The sequence below is a fragment of the Grus americana genome, chromosome 17 (genome assembly GCF_028858705.1).
Source record: "Grus americana isolate bGruAme1 chromosome 17, bGruAme1.mat, whole genome shotgun sequence".
NCBI lineage: Eukaryota > Metazoa > Chordata > Aves > Gruiformes > Gruidae > Grus > Grus americana.
In genome coordinates this window covers 11,370,663-11,393,806 of record NC_072868.1, presented here as the reverse complement: position 1 = coordinate 11,393,806, position 23,144 = coordinate 11,370,663, and the positions used below count along the sequence as shown (strand labels likewise).

The 23,144-nt window shown below is 50.4% G+C and overlaps 1 protein-coding gene across 2 annotated transcripts; it reads left to right on the top strand.

Moving 5' to 3' along the window:
* The first annotated feature begins 1,647 nt into the window (after positions 1 to 1,647).
* SLC17A9 (solute carrier family 17 member 9) lies at positions 1,648 to 22,427 on the top strand. 2 transcript variants are annotated; one of them, XM_054845909.1, is made up of 13 exons: positions 1,648 to 1,902; positions 10,142 to 10,339; positions 11,939 to 12,078; positions 12,685 to 12,784; positions 13,554 to 13,684; positions 14,462 to 14,558; positions 15,447 to 15,543; positions 17,164 to 17,251; positions 17,567 to 17,601; positions 18,170 to 18,285; positions 18,774 to 18,829; positions 19,179 to 19,208; positions 19,317 to 22,427. In XM_054845909.1, the coding sequence occupies exons 1-13, from the start codon at positions 1,787 to 1,789 to the stop codon at positions 19,478 to 19,480; spliced, it is 1,368 nt and encodes a 455-aa protein (XP_054701884.1). In that variant the 5' UTR covers positions 1,648 to 1,786; the 3' UTR covers positions 19,481 to 22,427. The 2 variants fall into 2 exon arrangements, with proteins under 2 accessions (XP_054701884.1, XP_054701885.1); XM_054845910.1 differs by lacking the exon at positions 10,142 to 10,339.
* The last annotated feature ends 717 nt before the right edge of the window (positions 22,428 to 23,144 follow it).

The window sequence follows — 23,144 nt, the reverse complement described above, 5'->3', positions numbered from 1 at the left end:
ATAACGTTAGTAAGTTAGTAGCCAGTGTTGCAGTGTATGTGTGAGGTGCTTGCATTCTCCAGTAGTGAAACTTAACATAGTGCTAAGTCATACACAGGTATGAGTTCACGAGTATTCGATACATGTGATTACTATAGCACGCCTAAAACCTCTCCAGTTCTTCTCTGAGCTTATTACATGCATTTCACTTCTTCAGTTACATCAGCACTCCTCTCCCTTCCTGCCTACAATTAATTCAACTCCAAACATGCACGCTATTTAAAAAAAAAAACAAAAACCCAAACATTGAACAATGGGTTTGATTTTTGGCTGCATCTTACCAGTACTTGGCTCCCTCTTCTGGAAACAAGCACAGTAGCAGGGTGAATAAAAATTACTTTATAATTTCCAGTTTCCTGTCCAAATAAAGGGAGGAAGGCCTACAAGTGGATGAACGCTGAGTGCTGTAGTTACTACACATGGTTCCACTCAGTTTCTGCTTGTACCAAAGCCTGTTGTATTTGTTTTCTCTGTTGGTAGCAGGTCTATATGACTGTGAGTGACTATCCCACAGGCCTTTTGGGGGAGATTGCTTTCCTCTGAGGAGGAAATGCTGAAGCAAAGGACAAAGTACGATTTTATGATTTTTTTTTTTTTGCTTTCATCAGCCCTGGTGACCTCCTCCTTCTGGAGTTGTCTCTGTAGTGTGTGAAGAACGTTTTGCTATTTCACTCTCTAAGGTTTAGCTCAATAATGCTGTTACCACTCGTGATTTAGGTAGCTAACTGCTCTTCAGGGACCTGCGCAGTATTCCTGTTAGGAGAAGAATGGGTGAGTTAGCTAAACACTAGTCTGATAAAGGCCTAATTTTAATGAGCATTTACAGGCTGCTGGCTGCAGGAGTAGCAGACGGGAGGTGCCTGCCCTGTACCTGCTCCCCGTACTTTTTGGTGCAGCCCAGAAGCTCCGGTACCTTCCAGGGGCCGTGTGCGACCTTGGTCAGGCCGTGCGGGAGCTCCTCAGCCTTTGCTGACCTGAGGCTGTGCTGTGCCGGCATCCAAGCTGCAATCACTCACAGAATCCGGTCACAGAATCACCTGAACAACATCTTAAGAAAGCTCCTCTGCCTTGCTCATTCATATTCCTAAAGTGACTCCTCTTGTTTTGGACTGAGATAACCATCGTTTTAGCTGTTTCCATAAAGGAGTCTGATTATCTCTCCAAGATACTTAAGGCAACAGCTCTATCCAACAGAGTTAAATCAAGCTGTAACAATACTGATTCCTATTTATTTTTTCCTTAAATTCTTTGGATGGCAATATCATATTTGGTTCTAAACCTTAAAAAAGTCTCTTTTAAAAGAGACTTTTCTGCCAGCAAGCTAGAGGAGCAGGGGGCCACCTCACCAGCAGCGTGCTTTCATGTTGTGCTCTCCAGCTATTGAGGGAGAGGCGAGCCTGTGCTCCGTCCCCTCTCTGAACCCCGCTCGGTTTTGTGGACGGGGCTGTGAGTATTTACCGGAGCAGGACGAAAAATAGAAAAAGAGAAGAAAAAAAAACAAACCCCACCCCACGTCTGTGGGCGGTGGATGGAGAAAAGGACCCTCCTCGCCCGGGCACCCTCCGGCCACCGCAGGTTCGAGGCTGCCCCCAGGACCGGGTACCGGGACCCGCCCGCCCCCGGCCGCTTTGCGGGACTTCCCGGAACGGGGCGGCGGGAGGCGCTGACACGTGGCCGCGGCTCGGCGGGGGGAGGGAGCCGGCGGCCGCCGCGATGTGAGCCGGCGGAGGAGGAAGGCGCTGCCCGCATGGCCGCGGGTGGCGGCGGCAGGAATGTGCCGGTGTGCAGCGCCGAGCACGGCCCCCGGGCCGCGCAGCTCGACGGCATGAGGAGGGATGGCGGCGGGGACCCGTACTGGTCCAGGTAAGGCTGGACCCGCTCCCGGGAAAGCCGCTCCTTTGCTTGCAGCGCTCGTCCGGGACAACCCCCCCCGCCCCCTGCATCCCCCGGCCGGTCCCCTCCCGGCCCCCGGGACTCCCCGTAGCCTCGGGCAAGCTCAGCCGGAGACCCCCTCCGCCACGTCCTGAGGCAGCTCCTGGAAAAGATGCAGCTTCGGGATGGAGGCGGTCAGGCAGCCCGGACCGTTCTCCGGAGAGGCGGTTTCGGGAGCTGCTGGGTGCTCCCCGCCGGGACAGCGGCCGGGATGCCGCCGGCCCGGGACCCTCCTCCGCTCCCCGGCCCCGCCGCCGCCCGCCGGGGGTGCAGGAGGCCGGTACCGGGGATGCGCTCCCGGGCAGCCCCGCGGTCTGACTCTACCGGGCTCCAGCAGAGACGGTAGTGGAAAGGGGGGAAGATGCGGAATTACTGTGAAACGCAGGGGGGGAAAAGTCTATTGAGCTTATTTCTGGCCTGTAGTCAGCTGTTTAAACATGCGGCTGAAACCACTGTGAGGTTCTTATCGAAGTATTCCAGCAGGGATGTTTGTATTGGTGATAGTAATTAATTAAGATCAAGTCCGGAGCAGTAGCTGGGCAGCAGTTAGACAGCACGAACTGTTCTTCAAGTTAAGTAATCGAAATACTTAAAAATACTATTAAGCCCAAACGGACCACTTGTAACAGTAGAGGCATACGCAAACACAGGGTGCTATGAACCAGGGACCGAGCTGGGATACCTGGGGCAGCGCTGCTCCTCTCCCACCCTGGGAAAGTCACCCAGCACCTCGACCTCAGGATGTGCCGCTTGTCGCAGCCAAGGCAGGGTGAGATGATGCTTCAGGAGTGCCATGTGGCAGCTGGAAGTGACAGTCAGAGGCTTTTCCAAACCGGGAGCCCCTGGCCTCCACCGTGTTGCCTCTGTGCTTTTGAAATTCGGGTTGGTTTAACACTGCCATGAAGGCCAACTAATGGCTGGCTGCTGCGGCGGCCAGTGTGACCCTGCGGTGGGCTCGCCCCAGCGGGAGAGCGGAGAGGCAGCCACGGGGGCAGGTGACATCGGTGCCAATGCACAGGAACATGTGGCCAAGGGGAGGAATTGCCCCGTCCAGCAGCAATTAGCTGCTCGATAAGTTGAGGTTTATCGTCAATCGGTTCCTGCACCGGCAGCAGGCAGATAGCCAGCCGTAAACTGCTGTCCGGAGGGATGCTTCGGCAGTCAGAGATGTGGAAGTCTAATCAAATGCACACTCATCTCAAGAGTAAGGGTCTCACAAGCAGCCCTTTGGCACTAGGGTTGCTTAAAATTTGAAGATTATTTCCCCTAAAAGCAGTTAGGAAAATTCCTTCCCTCTGTCTCCCCCTTTCTAACTTTTCCCTAAGTCTTTGTGAAATGAGAGCGGTGGGAGAGGAAGAACCCCAGCCAAGTTTTCATGAAGCAAAGTTCCCATTTAGATGTTCTTCCTCTAGAAAAAAATTTAATATATTTGGCCAGAACGAGCTCTCCAGTTTCCCAAATCTCTTCGAAAAACGCAAACCACCGATAACACTTTCCAAAACAAAAGAGGCAGTTGATGAAGACAGTCTGTCGGTCAAGATAGATGTATTTTGAAGGGATTCTGACCATCTGAAGTACTGCTAGTAATTGAAAGAATCCAGTTCATGTGAAGGAGCAGCAGGATAACCGTAACTCCCATCAGATCATTATCTATATTGCAGTAATTCACAGAAGGTGAGATCCTGTCCCTGTTGTTTGGTGTAGACACACACGCGTGGTCGCAGCCCTTGTGTGGGGAGGCTTTACGGAGGCTTTATGGTTTAAAGTAAACAGGGCAGGTGGAGGGTGGGAACGGGAAGGGGGGAGCAGAAAGGGGGAGCGGTCCACCAGATGACACAAGTAGGTTGGTTGAGTTGTGTAAAATACCTCACTGGATGGTTTAAAGTCAATTTGGTGGACAGTTTTTGAACAGCATAGGCAAATAAATAGCTCTCACCGTTTCCAAGTAAGGAGTTATTGCCACAGAGGCAAGGTTTTATCACATGGGGGAAGTGACATGGGTTCTCTTTTCACGCCCCAACAAAAGACATGCCAGGCAGCCTTCCAAGGTCTGTCTGCACCGTCAGTGCAAGGAGAGATAAAGAGTTATCTCGGCAGGGTTATTTTTCCACCTTTGTTCATGCTGCTTCTTCTTTTGTCCTCCCTTTTTTCAGCTGGCTTTTCCTTCCTTTTCCACTGTTCTTGCCCTGTGTTTTATCCTGCCTCTCCAGCTGCCTTTCCCAAACTTTTCTGCAGGTTTCCAATGGCTCCGTTATCACACATCTCCTATTCCTCTTCCAAGAACAACACTTGAGAATTTCTGTTTGGGGCTTGAAAAAGCCCTTGCGTTTATGTAGCTTGTCTGGACATTCAGATAGCACTTTTTTATGGAGACCTTAACATGCCAAAGCAGGACTCCTCAGGCAGTAGATGTGTTCTAGCATCTCTGCTTTAATTGGAGGAAGAACAAAGTGCTGCGAAGAGAAATCTATTACTGAAGGTTGCGCACAAAGCCACGGGCAGATCCAGCAGTAGACATGGGGATCACATTTTGGATGGTGCCTCCAGGAGGGAAATACGACATGGAGAAGTCAGTGTGTCCTGGGAAGCAAATGACTCCTGAAACGACTCTGCATCTCCCAGCCTCTGGCTACACCTGAGGACAAAGGATTATTATAGCAGTTTCTTTAAGCTCCAGAGATAAAAGGAGTTGTACCACCAGCCACAAGCTGGTCTCCAGTTGCCTGACCGCGCTCTTTGCCTGGAGCCAGCAGTCACGTTGTTTTTCTGAGTTCTGTGCCCTGATCTTTTGTCAACACAATGTTGCAGCTTTAGTTGCTTTTTTTTTTCCTGGTGTTTGGCATTTTTTTTATTGTACAAGTTCCTCATCCTGGTTTTAATCATGTCCTTGCTGAGAACTTTTTTCACGTGGAAAACGCAGGCAGGACACACGTTTCATCCCTGGCTGATCCACGTATGCTCTTAGATCAGCGTGCAAAGCACGCGTGCGCTTCATTATTACGTTTTCCCACCGCCTCCACCTGGACTTAACAACTATTTCCAGCTCATAAGAGCTGCTGAAATCTAATTTCATCTTTGCTTTTGCCGAAAGCAAGAAATGAAGAGAGGGAATAAACCCAGAGCCGTGCTTGCTGAACACCACTTTGTTGCCATCTGCGGCTCTGCGGAAGGAGTTTGTGCACAGGAGGCGGACAGGAAACCAGCAGCTTTCCCAGGAAAAAAAAGCCCTGTGTCCTCTGTGCTGCTCTCGTTGGCTGTTAGCTGGTGGATTGGAAAAAAATCCCTCTTCTAAACCCCAAAGCTACTTTTGACAGCAACAAATCATTAGCTTGGAGCCGGTCTGCAGCATGATAAAATCAACCCGAGGAGGGATAAAAAAAAAATAAAAATATCTTTCTCTTGACAAGCACGTTAGATTTTGAAGGGAAGGAGAAATTGTTGTTGAGAAAAACAAAGAGAAAAGTGAGAGGACTGTCAAACCGGGTTAAAAATAACTACCTGGGTATTATCTCCTCGCACAGGAGTGTCTGCACGACTGCTGTGTTTATGCCACGTCAGTCAGGCCGTGGTTGTGTTGGAGATTACTGTAAATTAAAGCCATAGGCAGGTAAGCTGGAACAGAGGATTTTGAAGGGGGATGCTCCCATGAGGCTGGGAACGGCTCACGGGGAGAACAACGTCCCCAGGCTGCGGTGCAGTGGGCAACCAGGCACGGGGGGCGACCGCAGGCACCGGCTGCCCGTGCTGGGGACGTTCACCTGGGAGGTGGCCCCATGTGTGAACTGCTGGCTGCCCTTAGTTTGGAGCTGGTGGCCCTTCAGCATGGCTGGGAGCTTGGTACCACCACGGGGGCTCATCTCCATCCTGCTCATCCGGGGGTTCTTGCTGGGACAGGCGAGTGTCCACTACTGGTGGCTGGGATGAGCGAGTGGGCTGGGGGCACTGGAGGCGCCTTCAGGTGATGAACCCTCTGTGCATCACCCACAGAGCTATTTTCAGTCTCTTTGCAGAGAAGGGAACTGAGGTAGAGATGCCCTGGGGGTGGGTGGTATGGCCTGCTGCCGATACCTGCGCCCACCTCGGCCGTGGCGCAGCTCCGATGCAGATCAGGAGCTGCAGCTCCCAGTTCTTCTCCCACTCCCAATTCCAGTTATGGAAAACACCCACAAACCTCGGAGACGGCTTCTGGCCAAGAGCTGTTGCTGGGACAGACTGTTCGTAGTCTTGCTGTCTAACACAGCTCTCTCACCACCTGAAAATACCTGACGGTCCAGACTTGTGCCTTGAAGGGGGTGCTAAACTGTAATCTGATTGATAGCTTAAACTGCAGCGAGTCCATTTTAACAGTGACCTGCAGTGTCTGCAAACAGACAGACCTGGGGGAAAGGAGGGAGGCAAGTCAAGAGAAATAAAGTTGAATAAATATTTGCTCTGTGGCATCTACCGGAGAAATTCCTCCAGCAGGAAAACACACTGCAAATACAGATACTCAATGCTTCTGGCTCTCCTTCCACCGTGGGATGGCTCGGCTTGATTTTGGCACTTTGGGGCTCTCACGCATCCTTAAAAATCAGCGTTAACCACCATGCCCTAAGCAGGGGACCCATTGGGTTGGTGGGAGCTGGGTCCCAGGGGAATCGCTAGATGCTTCGAAGCCAAGCTGGGACCACCCAGCGCTCAGGGCTGCGTGGGGAGGAGGAGAACTGAGGGACATCAGGCAGGGCTGCTCAAATATGGGGCTGCTGCCAGTCAAAAAGCCACCCAGGAAGAGTCATTAGGGCTCGAGCTAATTATAGTCCGTCTGGGTGGTGGTTGGAGGTTTGTGAAATAGGAAGTGTTTTCTAGCTGCATGGCTGCTTTGCTCGTTAAAGAGGGTCTCGGTGACATGCAGAAGGGGATGCACCTGCAGTGCCTGTTTCTTGTAAGCAGAAAGGCATGACAGGTCAGGAGAGCACAGGCTGGGCAGCGAGGACCTGCCGCCGTCACGCAGCACCCAATTAAGTCAATTAGGTGGCTCCAGACACGCTCTGGTGATTCACCTGCCGACGGCTGGGAGGTGGCTGCCCCCTCTCACGGAGGTTTCTGCCCCGTGTAGCCGGGGGTCGTCCAGCACCGGCACAGGGTCGCGGGGAGATGCTCGGTCTGTTCACGTGGCCGGTGAGATGGGCACGGTGACACCGGTGACACCAGCGGCTGTGACTTCCTTAGGTGTAGACGTGCTGTACTGTGACTCAGTTTGGTTATCTCCAGCTCAAATTATCTGTACCTCCCTCATCAGGGAAGCCATTAGATTTAGTTTGTTAACGCTGATACAGCTCCGGCTTCTCGGGTGGCTGGTGTTACCTACAAAGCCTATTGTTTGATTTGTCGTTATTCCTTAGTTTTAGAAGGAGAGTTTTAATTTTTCCCCTTTGTGCTGGTCGAGGTTTCTCCCGTGACCTTTGCTGTTGTTGTTTTGCACAGAGCAAGCATTGACTCATCGGCAGCCTCTGTGATAACTATAATTAGGAGAAAATGCATTTACAAAGCTCTTTCCTCTGATGCAAGCACATCATTGTCCTTGCAGGGAAATAATTCTTGCCATGCTTTCAGGTGGGTGTGGGCAGCTAGTGATTATATTTGACACTCATATTATTTGAGTGGATTTTCCTAGTTGGATATGCTACCTACGAAGCAAGTGGTAGTCTGAAGCCATCTTTATACTCCCCGCTTTTTTTGAGCACAAGTCTACCCATGCATTTGAACATATAGGAAAATCATACAAATGTATAGATCGTAGTTCAATCCGTTAGCACCAAACTGTGCTCCCCTCGCCTGCACCTTCCTCAGACACCGGCATTGCTGCGCGTGGGTTTTGCTTTTCCTGGCTGCGAACACCCACAGGAGGGAACAGACCCTGGCAATATTATAAAGAGAAGCAAAGACTGGTAGAGCTGCACAGGTCTTTCTCTCTCCATCGTACACCTTGCACAGTCGCGTAGGGTTTAGGGCCGAAGAAGAACAGTCAATCTAATACCCCGTTAAAATGCTGCTGCCTCATCAGAATAACTGCTGGGAGAAGAGCAGAGCTCAGCCCCGCTCCAGCCAGTGAGACAGCACATAAGGGTCTCCCTTTGCTTTGGGAGGGAAAAGCACAATTTAGAAAACTGTCTTGGTGGCTAAATAATAGGAAATACCTACGCAGATCGCAGGCTGCTGTGTTTTACTCGGTCACCTCAATTGTTGCAGGTTCAGTAGCTCAAATTAATCGGTGCTGTGCCGCTGCAGATAACGGGAGAGATTATGGCCCCAGACTGGCAGCAGCCCATTTCTGCGGATGCAGAAGCCCTGGGCAGGCAGGCGCGGGTCGGTCGCTTACACCTGCGTGCATCTCATCCTGAGGCACCCCTCTGAGGGCTCTCCGTAACATTTTCCATCACCGGTTACCCCGCACCTGCCCTCTGCCTCCGATGGGGGACTTACGCCCAAAAACGCCTGCCCGTATCACCCCGCTGGGGTTGGTCTGACCCGGACGAGCCTCTGGTTTCGCTGTGCTTTGCCGTAGCAAGCTGAAGTCGGTGGAGCCGCCGCGCCAGGAGCTGGCCGGGGCAGGTGATTAAATAAACCCAAACAAATCACCTTTGGCTTTGCAGCAAATTAAGATATGATTGCTGCATATCTTCCTCTCGGCATAAGACCAGGAGGGACTCTGAGAGTGTTTACCAGCCAGTTCAAACGGCTGAGGCAGGCCAACCCTTGGTAAGTTATTTTTCCAGCAAAGATACGTGAGCCTTTCTAGTTCCTGGGTTATTTTGTACGTTTGTACGTGTGCACAGTAAAGATGGTTCCAACCTTCAAAGCACCAACTGAAACACTTCCAGTTCCTCCTGCCAGAGGTTGGCACTGAGCTGCTTATCTGCCCGTCAGGAAACAGCAATAAATTCACCTCCAGCGGGCACAGCTGCCCGGCGTGTTTTAATTTTCATTGTTCCTTCTTCTCTCTCCGTGACGGGCCGTTTGACACGTTTATAAATGGTCTTGTGCTGCGTGGGATTAACCTACATTTATCATCATTCCGGTACAGAGAAATAAATGCTCGTTTCAATAGAAAAAGTGACCCGGGTTGTTTCCTGTGCAGAAAGTGGGTATGTTTAGCAGGGTGGAAAGCACAGAGGTTAATGCCCTGGTACGCTGAATTCCTCAGTCATCTCTGGAGCAGAGAGAGTCTGTTTGCTCAGTGCTTTGTGCTCTGGCCTCTGAGCATAAAAATAACCAAATGCAAATAATACAAATAGTGGGTGTTCTCACTAAGCTTTTAACTCCGTAATTCACGGGCAAAGGGGGACCCGGACTGATGTTAGCGGGGCTGCGGGAAGGCAGAGGAGTTCACCAGCAGCTGGGGTCTGAAGTTTGCAGCAAAATCTGGGTCCCTGCTCCAGAAGCACATCGCTGACTTGGAGCAGGAGAAAATTCCCTTCCCACCTATTTCCAGCCTGTGTCTTCTGCAGGAGCACTTTTCTTGGGGCTGAGTACTCATGTACCAAAACCCGTATTCAGTTAACGTATTATTACTCGTATTAAACTTCTGATCAGGCCAGGCTGGATTATCTTGCTCCTCTCTCTGGGCTATTCAGGTCCATCATCTCTTGTCTCACACTAAAGCATTCCTCCATCTCCCTCCTATTTAGGAAGGGTAACGCACACACCACCTCCCTTGGGAACAGGTAGGAATGCCAAACAACAAGTGTTTGCTACGTTTACATACGGTGTGTCTCATGCAAATACTTCCAACCTCATGCACTGACCTTTCCTTTGTTATACTTATTTTTTAAAGAACAGTTTCTAAAGCTTTTGTTTGGGTAAAAAAGCAAACAAACCAGGTTTCCCCCCTGCAGTCAATGAGCAGCCCGTTCCACCTTGCAGCCTACGGACAGACACTATCGTTTTGCCGCTGGGGTCAAATGCTGTTTGGGGTGAAAGTTAGCATCATTGATGAACGTCACCAGACGCGATACGCTCTGTGTCAGAAACACTGTGCCACAGGGGGATTGCGCTGACCTTTATTTTATCAAGACAGACTCGTTACAGCTTGCAAGCAAACCAGTCTGACCTGTAAGCGCTGGGTGTGCGTGGATCTCCCAGGCAGACCATCCCATCTGCCTTTTCCCCATCTTCCTCTCCATCCTCGCAGGCCCGAGTCCCGCGTCTGGACGGTGATGTTGCTGCTGGGGACGTGCCTGCTGTACTGCGTCCGTGTCACCGTGCCCATCTGCGCCGTCGCCCTGAGCACCCACTTCGACTGGGACAAGAAGCAGTCCGGCATAGTGCTCAGCAGCTTCTTCTGGGGCTACTGCCTGACACAGATTATCGGAGGACATATCAGTGATCAGTACTGGAAATTATTCTCATGTTTTCCTCTGCCCGGGCTTTTTCAATGACACTTAGCTTGGTTTTGACTTCTCAGTTCAAGTCTCGACAGTGGCTGTGCCAAGTTTCACCCTGGGACAGTGACGGGGTGGGAGGGTGAAGCGTGTCTGTGGGTAGAAGTTTTACGGGGCACTGCAGGTTGCTCTGAAAGCAGTTGAGGTCTCTCCATCAGCCTCCCTCAGGGTCTATAGCTCAGATTCAGAAAGGATATGTGTAGTTTTGACTGTCTGATTAGATTCCTGGGTCTTGAAATTGCTGCTGTGCTTATAGGGCAGCATGCACTGAAGGACTTTGCACAGGCAAAGTCCCCGGCAAACCCAGGGAGTGTCTACACCTGCATTCCTCCCTCCACAGCTCCTGCACAGCAGCTGCCAGGAGAGATCTACAGTCGTGTTAATGGACACTGAGACCAACATAGGGGTTTTTTTCGCCTGGAAACAGTGAAGAGCACTTTTATACCAGCATAATTTTTCTGATGGAGGTTGTTTTTAGCACTGGTTCAGTAATTGGGATAAAAAAAAGCAAACCCACAAGCTTACATGTTAAGCTGATGAAAGAAATAGTGGGTGTACAGCAGACTTTATTTTAGAAAAGTGATAAATGCTGATGCTCATGCATAGTTCCTAGCTGCTGCTCACCGGGAGTGTTATTTGTCCATTAACAAACAGCTTAATCCCAGGGGTGCCGGACAGCCATTTGGAAGGGTTTATAGCTGCAATCACTAACCACAGGAAGAAAATATTTCCTTTTTGCAACGAATACAGCTTTTTTCTATTTGATCTGCATAGTCTATCTTCATTTTCAGTTCAGCACCTCCAATTTTTCCACCCTATGTTCTCATGCAATCTTTTCACAAGCCAGCCCCCATCACAATTTCCATCATGTACGGGATGTCTCCGTTTTATCATATCAATGAAAAAACAACTTCCCCAGTTAGCTGTAAGGAAAGATCTAAGTAATTACCTGCTCCAGTTCCTTTCCCCAGCCACCCTCTTCTTAGTGAGGAAGGCTTTCCTATGAAATCTTTTGTGAGGAACACATGCCTGGAAGGAGCGCGTTATCCATGCGGGGCACTATGCTATTTAATTACGTTCCCTGATCGTTTGCAAGCCAATGCCTGCAAAACCCCCAAATATTAACAGGCAGAGCTGATGCAAAAGAGCAGACGGAAGAGAAAACATCGTCACCGGTTAAGAAAAGCAGAATGGTGACGGCGGCTTGGGCTTCCCCTCTGTCAGAGACTTGAGTGCATCAGGGCAGTGCTGTCTCTGGGGTTGGTGTGTGCTGGAGCTGGACGGGCAGCGCTGGCAGCCAGCGTCCTGGCGAGAGCAATGCCGGTGGGCAGCTGCTTGCTGCCTGCTCCAGGGGAGCAGGAGGTGGGAAGGGAGGAGGTCAGAGCTACTCCCCAGAAGGCTAAAGGCATTTGTAAGAGAAGAACAGGTTTGACTGAAAGGTTGCTCTTAAAAACAGGCTAAACTGGGAAGAACCTTTGAGTCTTGACTGGGGGGCTTTGCCCTTTCGCCCTCCCCTCATTTTTGATAACGTGTTTTCTGTCTTCCAGAATAGGAGGGGAGAAAGTCCTCCTCCTCTCGGCATCAGCCTGGGGGTTCCTCACAGTCCTCACCCCGCTGCTCACCCACGTCACTTCTGCCCATCTTGTTTTTATGACCTCCTCCAGGTTCCTCATGGGGTTGCTGCAAGGTGAGACCCCTGTCCTGAGCGTGTCTGTGTGTCTGTCTGTCCATGGGCTTCCTTGCGTGGGGGCTCATGTGCAGTAAATTCGGATGCAAGTCATCTGGTTTGCAGAGCATGAACCCTTCTGCGTGTTCGAGCAATCCTCTGCCTCAAAACTGCCTCCACATCCAGAACTTCTGCGAAAGAAAAAGTGACAAAGCATTCCCCTGTAGAAATCTCTCTGCCAGACAAAGGCTGCTGACTTCTGAAACCATCACTGTTCCTGTTCGATTTTCCACATTTTAAAACTCTTTCAAAGCACTTGGGGAAAATTGGACCTCGCCAAAACTTTTGGATAATTTGGGATGATTTTCCTCCCCTCTTGCTGAGCTGCAGCGCTGGGGAACCGATGGATTTACAGTAGCAGCAGTGATGAGGAAACGGGATTACAGAGAAGGCACAAACAAACTTTTCACGGCGACGGCTTCACTTATTTTATTTTATATCCCTGTTTTGAATCACCAAAGGTTTTGTTGCTTTGTCTTGGTGTTTATAGCTTTTTAATTTGCTTTTGATTTGCTCACGAGGGCACAGGAGCCTGACTGCTCCCTGCCTTGCTCCCGTTGCTCGCAGGGGTGTATTTCCCGTCCCTGGCCAGCCTGCTGTCCCAGAAGGTCCGGGAGAGCGAGCGAGCCTTCACCTACAGCACAGTGGGGACCGGCTCGCAGTTTGGGTAAGTTCAAAAGGCTTTGAGCAGCACGTGACAGTCTCTGGACATCGTATGTGATGAAATGCCATTAAATAGTTGGAGGCAAAACTTGCAGCCCAAAGTACATGTGGATTCCTGGGTCCTTGAGGATACCGGCTGCAGCTGAGGAAGCCTTAGGCAGTTGCTGTCATGCATGTCAAGGATTTATGTATTTTTTTTTGTTTCTTTCTTTTCAAGCCAGACTTTGAAGAGTGTTTGCAACATGTAATTACTATGGGAATCAGCCTGATTCAGTACGAAGAGCAAGGGTCAGCCTGAGACTGGTCACCTGTCCTCTCTGATGGATGGGGATAATATAACTTCCCCATCTTTGCTAATCTCCATGAGAATTTCCTTTCTAAATCGAAGAATTGCTTAAAAGCCAAACAGAAATATTACTGCATTTAATCACTTAGTTTCCAGTGTACTCCTGTCTTTTGCTGATTTATACATTCTCTGAGATACTTTCTGCACACCAGCAACCTCATTTTCTTTCCCCGCTGGGCATGTTTCAGTGTGGGGCAGGCGAGCGTGAGGTCCCGTTGCAGTTTCTGCTGCCCGGCTGAGGATCTGGCCCAAGATCGGGGCAGGTTGCAGAGTCACGGGGTGACCGGGCAGGTGGGCAGCGACTGATGGCTCTTTTAAGCACATTTAGTGATCCGCAGCATCCCCCCCAGGGAACATCTCCCATTGCCGCATGCAGTCCAAAGGCTCTTAGCCAGACCTGTAAATCCGAGCGTGGCTTCCCTTGCAGGACGCTGGTGATCGGCGGTGCGGGATCTCTCCTCCTGGACTGGTACGGCTGGGAGAGCGTTTTCTACTTCTCGGGGTTTCTCACTTTGCTCTGGGTTTACTGCACCTGCAAGTACCTCCTGAGCGAGAAAGGTAAGTGCAGCCGCCTGCATCCCTCGGGCTGCCAGCGCTCCTGAGGCTGCGGGACCCAAGTGGCACCTCCCGGTTATTTTCTGCAAATCCCCTCTGGTTGCAAGATCATACCTGGTTTTGCACAAAGACCTTTTGTTCAGATGTCTTTTCGGGCTCTTGCATTGCTGATTTCCTATTTCGAGTCCCACGTTGGATTATATTGCTGTCGAGAGCCTGATCAGACTCCTCAGTACTCTTAAGCATCAGTGAAAACACCAAACAGAGCATGATCTTCAAAGTGGATTAAGCTAAAGCAGGGCAAGATACTTATTCCAAACTAAAAGCATCTACACAGAGCTTTTAAAAACCAGCTAATCCAGAATATCTCTTCTCAAATAACCGTCTGGGAGTAATTCCACACATGGGGAAACCATTATACCTTGCTACAGCATTATTAGTGTGAGTGTGGTATGTAGGTTCGCAGCCCATCAGGAGCCTGCTGTGTGCCTGGTGCTGCACAAAATCCAAACCTGGTCCCTGCACAGGGGATTTTTGTTTAATTTTAACAAGAGATATATCAAATGGGTGAAGGTGGCTGGATGGGGAAGTGTGTGGGTGCAGCGGAAAGATTTTGGTCAACATAACAAGGTGTTTTCATGAGCATTCAATGCTGGTATAGCCAAAAAAATGAGTTAGAAAGAGATTAAAAGTAGTTATATAGCGGTCTCCCAGGGCTTCCTCCAGCTGCACAGAAAATTACTGATCAGAGCTTGCCTTTGTATATTTTCTTCCCTGCAGAACTCATCATTCCTATAGATTATTTAATGCGAGGCCTCTCGATATCCAAGCAGACCAAAGTTCCCTGGAAGCAGCTGTTTAAGAAGGCACCGATATGGTAGGCAGCTGCGGTGGCCTCGAGGGTTGGCAGGGCTGGGAGAGCACCCTCCTTCCACAGGCTTTTTCTCCTCTTTGTTCTTATTTCTTCTGCCTATGAGCGTTTTGTCCAGTTATTTATATATTTGGGAAATATGACCAGGTTTTCCAATACCTTCTGTATAAATAAATAACTAAAAAGGTAAGTGTGATAAATGGCGGTTTCTGTTCTGTCTGGAGGAATGTCAGGTTTGAATATTACTGACAAATCTTCCTCCTTCGCAGTGCGCTCCCTGTGTAGGTTGTGTGCTCCTCCGGCGGGATATTCTCCACAGCTCTTGTTAGAAATGCTGCTTGTAATGGGCTCCTAAGAAGTGCTGCTCGGGGGCACTGGGTGGCACGGGCTGTGTTCTCATTGCTGGAAAAACATCTTGTTAATAGCCATTTTTCCTTTGGGATGCTACATTTGGTACTGAAGTTTATCCCAAGTGCTGTTTAAAGACATGGAGGAGGGCGATGCAGTGCAGCAAGCCCGTTCCTGCCTTGAGTAACACGGAGCACCTGCTGATAACAAATCCCTGGAAAACCCCAGACAGTGCCTCTTGCAGCAGGACAGCTCTTGCGTCGCTGGAAGGGACTGGTGGGAAACGCACTCGCACAATCGCCACTGCAGTTAACCTCGCCTGAACCCAGGGGTTGACGTCAGGTCCTGAGCGGTGATGGCGGCGAAGGAACAAGTGGCAAGCCAAAAGGAGAAGTTATCTATGAAAAAATCTCAGGAAGCAATTGTAGCGCTGTGAGGGATTTATTTATAGACCAGGAACTGAAATACTGGGTTGCTTGAGTGCCTCTTTCCCACCCAGTGTGACCTGTCACTCCTGATTTTTCCCTCCCTGCTGTGTATTTTCAGGGCTGTCATCATCGCTCAGCTTTGTACGGCCAGCACGTTTTTCACTCTGCTTTCCTGGCTGCCAACTTTCTTTAAGGAAACTTTCCCCGAGTCAAAGGTAAGCTGGCTCTGAGACGCCGGCATCGCCGGTCTCCGTGCAAATGAGGTCGTGCTGGGTGCTGGCTGACAGGGGTTGGTTAGGGAGGAAGACGATGGCAGAGGGACTTGGTGAGAGCAGGCTGGGAGGCAGGAGGAGGTGGGAGGCTTCCCTGCGGGGTCAGGAGCTGTTACCGCCCTGCTCCTTACAAATGCCTTTTCATATTACATGTGCAAGGCACTTTATGGCATACTTGATATTTATATTAAAATCATGTATTAAAACAGCAAACATAGTTGTGACGAGATCTGTGCACCTCGAGTAATGTGCTTGTGCAGCAGTAATTTACTCTCTGTTAAGCGTTACATCACGGCGCCCTTATGTCAGATGCTCTACGTAGCGTTCCTGCATCTGATAATTGCTTCATACATTTTAATAAAACTGTGCTTGAGGATGCTTGATCTTAAAGGATGGACGATAATCTTTAATGTGGGAAACCTATGTCACCTACTGGTCAAACGCCCTTTCTGCAGGTGAGCTGCCTTCACTGCTGCCTAGGCAGCTGCCTGCAGTCCGCCTGGGTGGAGGCAATGGAGGATTTTGGCTCACGCTGCTCGGGGCGATGGGCCGGAGGGATGAGGCAAGGGTGGCTTCCGTGTGTTGGGATGGGCTTGCTGAGCGGCTCCAGCTGGTGTTTACAGACACCAGAGGTATTACCCCACAAGCCCTGTGGGGTAATATTTTCAAAAGTGACCAAGACCCAAAGTTTCAAAGGCACTGAAAGACGCAGATGGGCCCTGGTACGATTTCCAGGAGCAGCTGAAACAGGATTATTCAGACCCAAGATCATTCAGCCCTCCCGAGCGTCCTGAAGCTGGGCGAGGAAGGGAGGGATGCCTCCACGGGGTGAGGGGCTCTGAGTGAAGCGGGAGATGCTGGGGATGATGGATGGATGGGTAGATTCAACCAGCTGAGATGAAGCCCAGCCCAACCTGCTTTCAGCTCCTTGTGGGATCTGAGCGCAAAAACGCCTCAGCAGCTGTAATCCAGGTGACCGGTAATCATCTGTGATTACAACTGTGCAAGCTCGCTTAATTGAAAATAGACCAAAGTGTGTTGCTACCCATAATATTACCTAATCCTGGCATTAGAAAATCCAGCTACGTTCCCTCAGCTTCACAGTAACGCTGCTAATGAGGTTGAAGCTGATGCCGGAGGTTTTGCCGACAGCTTTACTGATGACCCGCAGGGCAGAGTAAAATCTGCAGCTTGCTTTCCAGGGCTCTGTGGCTCTCTGCCACGTCACCTTGCCGAACAGTAAACTTTGCGACGTTTAATCCCTCTTTCCCAGAGCAGACGGAGCTTTCTGTCTCTCCCTCGGAGGCAGGGCCACTGGGGCAGGAGGAGAGACAACAAACCTACAAATGCTACAGCCCCGTAATGCGCCTGCCGCCTTAGAGACCTTGGAGTGGTGCAAGGTGTAGCTGAGAGCTTGCTGTGCGAAGTGGGTAGAGATCCTGCAAGAAGTCCCGATCGCTTCATTTTTTTCGCCTTTCTACAGATATCACAGACTGTCAAATAAAATTGGAAAACAAACCCAGCTCTGACAGCAAACCTCTCTTGATCTTTGCTTGCTTTCAGGGTTGGGTGTTTAATGTAGTCCCCTGGCTGGTTGCAATTCCAACAAGCTTGTTCAGTGGATTTCTGTCCGATCATTTAATCAACCAAGGTAAGAGCTCTTTTGGCTTTTCCTTAGCTCTTATTTTATGTGATGTGGAAAGAGGACCTGGGTGGGGGGAGGTGGACTGGCTTGTAGGGAGAAGAAGACCCAGCAAATAGACAATGTGAGGTTCTGATATGAAAGAGGATAAATACTCAATGGCCTGAATCCCACCCATGTATTTGAGGCTCCCTTTGATCTCAGCCACAATGTGCACCTGGAGATGAAATCTGGCTGTCTGAGATCCACTCTGTGGTCTCCCGGCTGCAGAACAAGGAAACTCAGTGGGTTGGGCTTAACTGCAACTCTCCCTTTCTCTTCCAGGGTACAAAACCATCACCATTCGTAAGTTCATGCAGGTAAGAGAGCTGAAGCCGCAGGAGTGACACTGCAGCTACCTCCTGACCTCTGCTCGCATGGCAGATTAGACCTTTTATGGAGCTGGGTTGGTGATTCTAGGTGGAAGGAGGAAAGGGTTTGTAGCTTTGCAGATAGACCGGCGGTCAGTGCGTATGGGCAATGAAACCCAGAGGAAAACCCTGACTGAGGAACAGAGCACAGAGCGATGGTGACGGCGAGCACAGAGATTTGTGAGCGCTCCAAAGAGGTTTTCTTTCACAGGGAAAGGCCAGCCATATGCTGTCACTCCACATGACCCCTTAGATACTAGGAAACAGCAATACAAGGGTGAGCAGAAATAGAAAAGCCGGGTGAGAGCACAGCGTATCCTCTCTGCTCTGCAGCATCGCTTCCCTCCGGACAGACCTCTGACACAGGCAGGCAGGACAGTGGGGAAAAAAGAAGCTTGAGAAGCACCTGGTGCTTACGAGCTCTTGCCACTGTAAGAGGGAATAGTTTGTCTGTGAAAGGAGTTGCTTTCTTCCTTACAGAAAATGTGCTGTGGTATTAATTTTCCCTTTCTTCCAGGTCATTGGCTCCGGTGTCTCAAGCATTTTTGCTTTGTGCCTGGGCCAGACATCCAGTTTTTGCAAAGCGATAGTGTTCGCCTCTGCCTCCGTTGGACTTCAGACCTTTAACCACAGGTAAGGAGAATGATAACGACAGTAGCTGTGTCCCTGCGCTCTTATCCCACGCTCGGCGTTTCGGGGTCTCAGAGGAGGCTGCCTCTGCCACGACTGTCAGAGCAAGAGCTGTCGCTTGGCTGAGCATCGTGTGTTGGTCCCCGTGAGGCCGGTGGAGTTTTGTGCCTGCTGGGTTGGAAATGATCCAGCAAACCTCTAGTGTGGGGAAAAGCTTCGTGCACTGGAGGGCACGCTGGACCAGGCGGGTTTGGGGAGGTGAAGCAGGAGGGGAACTGCATTTTGGCCCCTCTGAGTGCTTTGAGTTGAATCCTTTTCCTGCTGGTGCTCTGCTGTGCTGCTTCACTCCCAGCCTTTCCCCCTTTCTCCTGACAGTGCCATTTATTGTCTGGGATCCCTTCCTTTTGTTTGACAAACTAAACCGTGTAAACGATGAAAAAGCAGTTGCATTCCATTAAAACAGCCGTTTTCCCCTCTCTGTTTCTCACTAGTGGCATTTCAGTAAACGTACAGGATCTGGCCCCCTCGTGTGCTGGCTTACTGTTCGGTAAGGGTTCCGGCGGGGTTTCGGTTGTGCTGGAGAGCCAGTGTGTGGGGGGGACACGCGGTCGTCAGCAGTGAGGCTTGAGCAGAAGTAGCTCTGCGCAAAGTCGACTCCGTATTTGCAGCCTCAGCTTCCTTCTGTGATACACCTGCCATTGCTGGGGGCGGGTAACTGCACGAACCTGCCTTTCAGTTTGCCAAATGCTCACCTGCACCAAGGGGTGGGGATGAGGCCGAGGGGTGGTTGTCCCCGCCGTCAGCAAGGCGTGCCGCTGGGCACGCAGACCGGGCGTCGGATGAAGCCACTCACGTCCGCGGGTTTTGAATACGCAATTTCTTTCTTTTCGTTACAGGTGTTGGGAATACAGGTGGAGCCCTCCTAGGTAAGGTACCTCCTGCAGCTCATCCCTTCCTGGGGAGTCCTCTCCTCGCAGGTGGGCAGGATCTGGCCCCGGAGCCTTTGCATTTCTTTCTCTTCCCTCCTGTCCCAGGTGTCATTTGCGTGTACTTGGCTGGCCACCTGATCGAAACCACTGGCTCCTGGATTTCTGTTTTCAACCTGGTGGCTGCCGTTAACAGCATTGGCCTCTGTGCATTCCTCATGTTTGGAGAGGCCCAGAGGGTGGACACAGACTCTGCGTATATGGACCTGTAGAGATGAGTCCAGCGAGCAGCCGAAGGACAGGAGAGTGTCACGTCTACGTGTCATTGTCGCACAAGTGCCAAAGAACATTTTCTTTTTTTTTTTAGGCGTTTAACAGGAAAAAAATATACTGAGACCAAGCAGGTAATGGGTCCAAATGAAACCCATGGGTGAAAAGAAAGCTAGAGTTCATTTTTTGCTCAGGGCATAGCTGATGGCCTGTAGAGCCACCCAGCTCAACACCTCCGGTGAGGATACAGCCCGTGTGACCGGTTTGCCCCAGTCTGTGTCCAGTGGACAAATATCTGTGTGGCCAAAGCGGCTTGCCTCCGAAGGAGCCGCGGTTTGCACGCTCTGCCCTGGAGCAGTCGCTGGCTGAGGGGAGCTGCTTTGCCCCGCCGGGAGCGGGTCCCTCCATGCTCTGCCGTCCCGTGACTGCAGCGAGGGTGGCCGGCTCCTGGCTCCCATGTGACACGTGCGTTCTGAATCCTTTCTGATGAAAGGAATCATCCAAACGAATGTACCTCTGACCTTAACCCTCCCTCGCGTGCCTTCATTTTGCAGTCTGCTCGGCAGGTACAAGCCGGGTGTACAAGAGAACGGGTTGTGAGATGGATTCAAGGCTTCCCGTCAGGGGAAGTCTTCTGGCTGGATGTCTGCTGCGGACCCAGGGGCATGAGGTTGCATCAACACTGCCTTCACCGCGCTTGAGCTGAGCCAGAAGGTTGTGGAGCGGACTGCCCAAACCAGCTGAGCCCATCTCTGCTCCGGGGCAGAGCTCAAGGGCTCCCTCCTCTCCTGGGTCGCTTTACTCCAGCCCTGAGCCAAGGCAGACTACCTCCAACGTGAGAGCAGAGGAAAGCTGCAGTCACCCGTGGTCGGGCTTAGCTGGGCTGACCTCGCGGTGTAGGTGCAGCCGAGGAATCCCCCGGGAGCTGTTTTGCCATGTGCTATGAATGTATAGGAAGAAGAGGTCACCTCCTGTGCTATGGATCCATACCCCCAAATGCTGCTTTCTGCTTCATTAGACGTGTCCTCCACACGCTCTCAAAGGCGTGCAAGAGACTTTCCAAAGAGCTTGCAACAAGCAGGTTTTGTTTCTCCTTTAAGCGTAAAGCAAATTTCTGCATTGGGGATCCCTAGTGCTGGGTGTGGATCCTTGCTGTTCCCCGTGTGAGAGGGAAATACTCAGCTGTACATGCCTCTGAGCCTGAATGTCTTAAGTTATTTCTAAATATTTTTAAATTTAAGTACCAAATTCTATATTTTATGTACTTGAGGCCTGATTCTGCATGCTTGTTTTGAGTGGTACTCCCACCAAACCCCAAACCCCACAGTATTTCTAGAAGGAAAGGATTTACCAGCCTACAGTTTCTGGTTTTGTAGGAGCTATTTTAAATGCGACATTTCGTATTAAAGCAATTCATTGCTTTTCCTCCCACCCCTTGCTTGCAGCCTGAAAGGGTCTCTTTGATTTCTCTAGTGCTTACCAGAAAACTTCAGCTGAGACTTGGGAGCAGATTTCCCAAGGGACCTCGCTGTGCAGGAAAGCTGTAGGTTCTCATTCATTGCCCTTGAAAAAAAAAAAAAAAATTCCTTGCTTCTCCTTTTATTTTGGCCAAATTTCTTCTCTGAAGCTATGTGGGAACCGTGTTAAATTTGTGACTGACTGGGTCTGCAGTGAAAATACTGACAGCCTTTTAATTGCAGAGGCATTAATGGGTGCTACTCAGCTAAGCTGAGCTACTTATTGGAGGTATTAAGAGATAAAGATGCATTGCCTGATGTCTTCGCAAGAGAATATGGGATCAGTGTGGCCTGACTGGGGGCCAAGGAGCTAAGAAAGTAATTTTTTTTTCTCCTTTTGTGCTTTTGTCTCTAAAAGGCTGGCTGCTACCAACCCTGTATCTGGGGCGCTGCCGTGCCGCAGAGCCGGGACACAGGAGCGCTGCTGGGAAGTGTTTTAAACCCAGCGAGTAAAACGGGGAGGGCACACACAGCAAACGCAAACCAGGCTTGCCGGAGAGGCCCGAGGCCGTGCAGCCATCTCTGCCATCTCTCTTGTCCCTCATCCAGTCCGAGCAGATTGTTTGCACAGCCTTTTCTATAGTGACGCAGGAAAATGGTGGATTTGGGTTTTTTTTTTCCCCCGGCTGTTCGGCGTTGCAGGTCAGGAGCACAAGGAGTGAATTCTGGTTCTCTTTGCTGGTCGCAGCATTTCTTGTGGAAGAGTTGATGAGTTTAAATCCCTCGCATTGAAACCAGGCAGTTCAGCCACCCCTTGGCTCTGCAAGCCGGGAAATTTGGAACTAAAAGATCTTCACAGGAAAGTCAGCGTTGCTGGCTGTGCCTTTTTTGTAAATCCAGCTAACGCTTCGGTGGGCTGTCTGGATTATATGTCTCAGTAAACTGTCTAATGAGTTAAATATTTGAAGTACATTTGAGGCTTAGGTTTCATTATGTCCATACCTCTTTGGTGAAGTATTGAAGCCACCTTACATAGCTGTACTACTATTTGTTTAAGCAACCTTGCCAAAGCTTGCTGTCTGAGAGTTTTTGTTAGGGAAGGACCTAAAAAAATAAAGGCAGCGAATCATTTGCGCACTGTCTGATTTTCCTTTGAATGCGGAGGTGCTAATTTGCGTGATCAGACAGAGCTCAAGTATATTTAGTGTGATTAACTGCTCAGGGCTGGTGCGAGAGGACGGGGAGGCTGTGCTGGGGGAATATCTGGGTTGGCAGATTTTCACAGCAACCTTGTGTGTACTCGTACGTCGGACCACAGAGCACATCCAGCTACATCTTCCCACTTATTTTGGAAAAATGACTGAAAAGCTGTCTTCAGCAGAGCCGTGGTCAGTGCAGCACCAGGGCACACGGTCCCGTATCAGTCATTAGAGCAATAACACAAACGAAACAAGCCCTCGGTGAGGTGGGACAGATTCCCTTCCACCTGGAGACTGTGCTAAAAAAATTAAATAAATACATTGCCAACTTTTCTGCGTCCTGGCTGATAGGTTCGAGCAGATGCCAACAGAGGGAGCTGTTAGATTTGGGATGTGGCAGCTCCTGGCCGGCCGAGAGCTGCTGAGCCCAGCCCTGGCACAGCTGGCACAGCTGGCACGGATGGTATGGCTGATTATGGCTGGCGTGGGTGGTTTGGCTGGCACAGCTGGCACAGCTGGGCAGTGAGCGGAGCCTGGTCCCACCGCGGAGCAGCCCTGGGTGGTGGCTGTCAGTGCCAGAGCCTGTGTCGGGGTGTCCCAGGACCTGCTGTCCCAGGGTTTGCTTTCCCTCCTCATGTGCCCCTTGGGCACCTGTACCCTTACTGGGGGGAGGGCGGTAAGCAACAGTTTGGGAGTACATTTTAAAAGGAGAAATAGCCGCAAAAGGAATTTCAAAACCTCATCTGTAGGGTCGTGTAATCAAGAAAATATCTTTAAGGACTGCAGAGTCCACTAATTTTCTCCTCAATGTGCTCAGAAAAAAACAACATGAAACTTTGTGGTATGAAATCGATGCTGAAGATAATTTAGCAGAATGCAAGTTATCCTCAACTTTTCCTGTCTTTTTGCTCCCCTTATAAAGGTATAGACAATCTCTGACACACACGCTTGAGCTATTTTGACCTGAAAAGCTCTAAGAAGCCACAGACCCACCTTAAACCCTGCCCTGT